Source organism: Haemorhous mexicanus, chromosome 5 (genome assembly GCF_027477595.1).
Source record: "Haemorhous mexicanus isolate bHaeMex1 chromosome 5, bHaeMex1.pri, whole genome shotgun sequence".
Taxonomy (NCBI): Eukaryota; Metazoa; Chordata; class Aves; order Passeriformes; family Fringillidae; genus Haemorhous; species Haemorhous mexicanus.
The window spans coordinates 40,477,379-40,483,378 of NC_082345.1; the positions used below are offsets into that span (position 1 = coordinate 40,477,379).

Consider the following 6,000-nt stretch of genomic DNA (forward strand, 5'->3'; position numbering starts at 1 on the left):
AGATTGCTTCCAGGGATGAGGTTTCTAGGCCAGACTGGGTGGGGTTTTGAGCAACCTGGTCTAGTTCAGTGGAAGATGTTTCTGCCCATGGCAGGGGGTTTGTTATCTAGATGATCTGTAAGATCTGTTCCAACCCAAACCATTCTTAGATTCTGTGAAGTAGTTGGAGGGGTGGGGTCTGTTAAACTAGTGTATGAAAAGAGTTCCCATAGTTCCTGACCACACGCAAGAGTCCAGTTCCTTTTTTCCAAAATAATAGGTTTACTTACTAGTATTTAAAGTAGGGAACTATCACTCTGTAGAAACATAGAAGAGGATTTTTGGCACAGCAACTGCATCACTTTTCTAATAGAATTATCTTCCTGGTATTGTTGCTGTCACCTTCAAAAGACTCTTCCACCTGTGGAAAGATGCAGTGCATTTTAGGGTGGGGGCTGTCATGAGGCCCTGGATTTGTGATTCATCTCTTGCTTGTGATATTTGAGCTACTTTGCTGTATCTGGTTTTTTCATCTTGTAGTGACTTACTCTTAGCATCCTTCTTTTTTGTCAGTGGTCTTCTGAATCAATATTAAAGCTTTAACTGATCCATAAAGGGTAGCATGGCTGTTGTTAGACTTGCATATGAAATGTTTTCTTTCCTTTTCTGTTGTCTCCTAGAATGTTTAAGAAGAACATTTCCTAAGCAGAATTACTTTATTTGTTAGATTAAATAGCTCAAAGTTGGGAGATATCAAAGGCTGGATTGCCTATTCAACCTTAATTCTGTCTCTGTGTTGATGGTTTGGTGTAATCTGTAATTAATCACAGATCCCTGCTTCAGTCATTGTATTAGATGGACTATATCTTAAAACACTGCCTATAGTAAGACTGGTGACTGAAAAGAGCTCTGATTTGTTTGGTTAGAAAGACATATGTCAAATGCATAAAAAGAGGGCCCTTAAAGAAAATGAACCAATTAAAATGAAGGCATATGTGAAACACTGTAGCTGGATTACACCCAGAAGAAATCTTGTGGTTTTCTTCTGCAACCACCTCACTAATTATACTGTGTATGGTAAAATCACTTAAGTAGTCACACACAGTGCATTTGGGTTTTTGTGGGGGTCTTGGTCTGGGATGTAGTGAGCACTTAAAACTGTTTACACAAATCAGTGATTGTTCCAGATAACTGGATTTTTCTAGTAAACAAGTAGAATATTGGTTTAAAATTGAATTGTGATTCAGATTTTGGATTTCCTGTTCCTGGAGAACCTGTCATTTATTTCCTTCAGAGGTCTTGTAAAGGTTTGTTAAAAGAGTATGAAAATGGGTACAAGTATTTAAAATGCCAACAAATACCTCCCCTAGTGACTCTGATTGAAGTTGGGACTTAAGATGCCAGTAGTTGAAGGACACTTGAGTAAGTACTAGTAATAAACATCTTGGTCCTCTATTTTGAACCGTAAAATGGTAAAACCATTTTTTTTGAGAGTTGCAAAGACTCATACTGATTGTTGAAGCATAGATAGATAGATGCTAAAGGAAAAAAGCCCATGAAACAGTTATTTTCATTGCAGGATTGTGATGATATGCAATAAACAAGACTTGGGACTACATATTGAGTGGTGAAAGAAATACTCAGTAAGCTGCTTCATTCCCTGAATGTGTTCCATCCTGTGCAATGAATGAGGCAAGAATCTTGTGAAGAAAAATAGCAGGTCTTCATGTAACTAATCATGTTCATACAAGGGTCAGAATTAAGGTCAGAGATAAACTTGACTTTGCTTTTAGTACCAGTTTAATGCTTGACTTCAAAACTATTAAAAAAATTATTGCAAGAGATTTTGTGCTTCAAATAATTCATTTTGAGTGCATGAAATTGTGCTGACTTTTAATACTTGCCTTTGTTTTACAGGTCCATCATTTATATCAGAGAGCCCTTCAGAAGTTACCTCTGTGTGCAACACTGTGGAAAGATGTAATGTTTTCTCCTTATGATTAAGTTTGAGGTTTCATATAAATTCTCTGCATATCCCATATCCATAGATGTGGTGATGCTCAGGCTCTGGCTAAATCTTATATCTGCTTCCCCATCTCTTTCAGCAACTCTTGTTTGAAGCATCAGGAGGAGGTAAAACTGATAACCTGAGAAAACTAGTTTCCAAGTGCCAAGAGGTTGGAGTCAGCCTAGATGAGCTTTTAAATTTAAACACTTACAGAACAGAAAACAAGAATCTCTGAACGCTGGGTATGGTCAGCCATAAGTCCTATAAAATGCCAAAATCAGTTGAATGATTCTTCAGGCTGATCCATGCCCTAGGATCAATGTAAGGCAGATGAGTATTGCTGAGCATATCAAGTCTCCAGTCTGCTTTCCTTGAACCTGGAAACAATTAACATGACCTTCCTCTGGAAACATGAACTCCGTGTCTGGCCTTGCTTCTGGGCCCTGCCAGATTCTCATAACGTCATCTACGTAAGTATAGTTAATCAAAATGACAGACTTTATTTTTTTATGTTTTCTTTTTATTTACTGTTTTCTTTGTTTTGCTGTTCCTGATTCACTTGACACTCTCGCTGATGCCTGAGAGATCTGTGTTTGGGATTAATTTACTGGGCTGTGTTTACAGTAAAAAACAACTAGTCCATTTTGGGTTTTTTCCTTTTTTAAACCTTTTTTGAGACTTTTTCATTACAGGATTTAAAACAAAAGCAGCCGCTCTTAAGGAAAGTGTAACTGCCGTGGCCACAAGTATGCTTCTTGCACTTGAAGGCTCTAAGAGGGTTGCTTACTGCCCTTTTCTGCATTGGACTCATGGCAGAGACTATTAAACTTGAAGATTAAAGAAACTTTTGCAAATGCCAGTGCATCAGAACCTAAGAGTGGTCAATTATGTGCAATTTTTTGTAAAGAAATTTTAATTTATAATAAAGTTTAACAGTTTAAAGAAAAATAATATTTATCTGTTTTGTTTTGGTATTACCTTGCACTATTACAGGTGTTTTTACAGAGATATTTTCAATACAAGCTGACCTTTAAAAAGAAAAAAATCTGTTGTCTTTTGTGATTTTGATCAAGATGTAAGCAAATGTGGTTGAGCTGCCTATTGTGGAGATAGAATAACTGTCCCCTTGGGTGTTTTTCATCCCCTTGCCTCAGGTACGCAGTTGTTTGTCCCACACCAGCTATTCCTATCAACAATACCACCTCAGTAAAGGAAAATGCATTTCATACTGTCTTTTTTTGCCCTTGATGAAATGAGGCCTACTTTCTGAAGTTAATACATATACACTGTAGAGAGAGAGAAAATATGTGCCAAATCATACCAAAAGGTGGCTGTAGTATCTGTTGCATAGGTGTTTCATTAAGATTCCAGTAAATGAGTGGTCTTCATGGTAGAGAATGAGGCAAAGTAGTTTGACATATTTCGAGTAGCTTTCAAACCCCTTACTTTATCTGAAGCTATATCTGAAGCAGCTCTCTTAAAGGAGGAAAAAGTGAGAAATACTGGTTTTCATCCAGGGTAATGGAGAGGGTTTCTGCACCTTTAAGTCCTTTTAAACAACTCATACTTAATTTTATAATTCATGCTTAAGTATAAAATTCAAGTACTCACTTTAATGGCCAAGTTTTCCTGCAGACTATACAACCAGTATTCAAAAACTGACTCAGACCTGTTCTTTACTGGAGTAGGGTGGTGTCCTGATTTCTTTCACACTTACGTAGTGTGGCACATTCCACACAAGTGCAGTATTCAGTTGTTCTACTGAAAACCCCTTAAATTTGATGAATGCTGTCTTACATAATTAGCCAAGTATTTTTTCATAGTTTGTCTTTAAAATTTTCCAGATAAGTAGTTGATATTTTTCTGCAGCAGTGGTTTTTAGTGGGATACCATTTTACCTATTCCACTGTTAAAAATGGAAAAGCTGTCAGGGGCTAGAGCACTTGCAGTGCTGTGCTATGTGATCCTTACCTGAGTCTCATTGCACTTAGGGTGTTACTGTGTGACCTTTCTTCCCTTGCTGTATAGCGACTTTATAGCAGAAGATGTTTATAAAGGAGACATTAAACTTTACATTTTCATCAGAGATTAATCATGTATACTCTGCCTTAATGGCATCTCAACATACTTGGAGGTAGGGAAGAGAAAACCAAAAGCCTACAGTGTTCTGATTTCCATTGGCCTTGATCCGTATTGTTCTGATTAAAATACTCATGGCTGATACATGTGGTCTTTGACCCAATCTTGCTTGATGTATACATAAAAGTGGTTGATCGTAATAGGAATTGTTCATTTAGAAACTGAAATAAAAAAGTATGAAGAAGCTGTATGGTCTTCAGAGCAGCACCAACATTTATTTTTTACCAAGAAAGGAGAAAGATGCACTGCTGATAATGTAGAAGTTCCAGGGAAGAGTTAGTGCTTCCACAGATCTGTCTCCAGGCTCTGATATTCTAGTAAGAGGGCTTTCCATTCCAGAAACTTCAAAACTCATTGATTATTTACCAGGAAGCCTTAAATTTATCAAGGGATTTAATTTAATCTACATACTGGTCTTTCAGATTAGTGATCTTTTCTAAGGACTTCTGTTCTACAAGCAATTTCTGATTACAGGCAATGATGGTGAATTGTTAATAAAGGATAAATCTAGTCAATCAAGCAAACTACTAGCTGCTTAAGAGGAAGAATAAGGGGAAAGCACAGTAACTTGTTCCATAAAGTTATGCTGCTACTTGTTCTGTGCTCAGAACAGCTACTTTATGAAGGGTCGTTTGGTTATTTGGTATTTAGTTTAAGTCTCTGTGGAAATAAAGTGTAGATCTTTAACAGTACTGGACCAAACTACTCCCACTACAGTATTTTTCATTTCCTGGCTCTTGCAAAGGCACATTAGTATGAGCAAAACATTCAGCTGCATTTATTAGGAAGAATAAATGGAAATTAGTGTTTGTTTTGTTTATCTTCAAGTAGGTCTACATCGAATCTGCTAATCTCATTTGGTGTTGGTTATTTTAGTGCTTGCTGGTTCCCATGGGACAGCTGGTGCTCTTACATTCAGCTATGGCAAAGGCCATTACCCCCCTCCTGTACTCCATTAGGTAAAGCATGGCCAGCAGGTTCAGGCAGGTGATCTTTCTCATCTGCACTGGCAAAGCCATTCCTGCAGCCATGCATCCTAGTCTGGCTTGCTGGTTCAGAAGAAGTATGGAGTTATTGAAGAGAGCTACTGAGTGGCCACACAGATAAATAATGGATGAACATCCCACATATATGAAAGGCTGCAAGAGGTGGGACTTTTCAGCCTGAAGGTGTACAAAAGGAGGATGTAAAGAGCCAAGCTCTTAAGCTCTTAGTGGTGCCCAGGGGCAGGGCTAGAACCATTTGGTATAGATTGAAATGCAGGAGGTTTTGGGTGAATGTCGAGAGACACTTTTTTTAACTGTGAAAGTGACTGAGCACTGGTGCAGGTGGCCAGAGAGGTCGTGGAAACATTAAAAAGCTGCCTGGATGTGGTTCTGGACAATGGGCTCTAGATGTCCCTGCTTGAGCAGGGGTTTGGAGCAGGTGATTCCCAGAGAGCCCTTCCAGCTTCAAAAATCCAGTGATTTTGTGATGCTGTCACATTCCTGGTGTACGTAAACCTGTGTGTTTTCACCGCCTTTGCCTTATCAACCTCACCTTCCACCGTCGTTATCTCTGTGCTCCCTTAGTCGAGGGCAAAAAGCACAGGGCCAGGCCAGCAGTGTTGGTCCTTTTTGACCATCTCTGGCTGAGGCAGAGCTGTGAGTGTGTGATCTTTTACACTTGTCTAACTCTGTAAATACTTGCCGTAGTATATGCAGGAGCTGAAGAACTAGCTATGGACTTCATAGTGTCTTCAATGTTTTTATTGAGGTGTTCCCCTACTGCACCTTTTGTTTTATATGTTCAGTGCACTGATTGTAGTTACTGATAGAGACTTTGCTTTATTCTGGATGAAAGTTCTATTTTAGGGTTTTTTAAAATTTATGTAG

The 6,000-nt window shown here is 38.5% G+C and overlaps 1 protein-coding gene across 4 annotated transcripts in view; it reads left to right on the plus strand.

The window, feature by feature from the left end:
- The window catches only part of ZFC3H1 (zinc finger C3H1-type containing), a 41,863-nt gene extending 38,925 nt beyond the window's left edge, over positions 1–2,938 (plus strand). For all 4 annotated transcript variants that reach the window (XM_059846910.1, XM_059846911.1, XM_059846912.1 and 1 more), the window contains exons 34-35: positions 1,897–1,959; positions 2,085–2,938. In XM_059846910.1, coding sequence (XP_059702893.1) covers positions 1,897–1,959; positions 2,085–2,222 — 201 coding nt within the window. In that variant the 3' untranslated portion in view covers positions 2,223–2,938. The remainder of the gene's footprint in view (positions 1–1,896; positions 1,960–2,084) is intronic.
- The last annotated feature ends 3,062 nt before the right edge of the window (positions 2,939–6,000 follow it).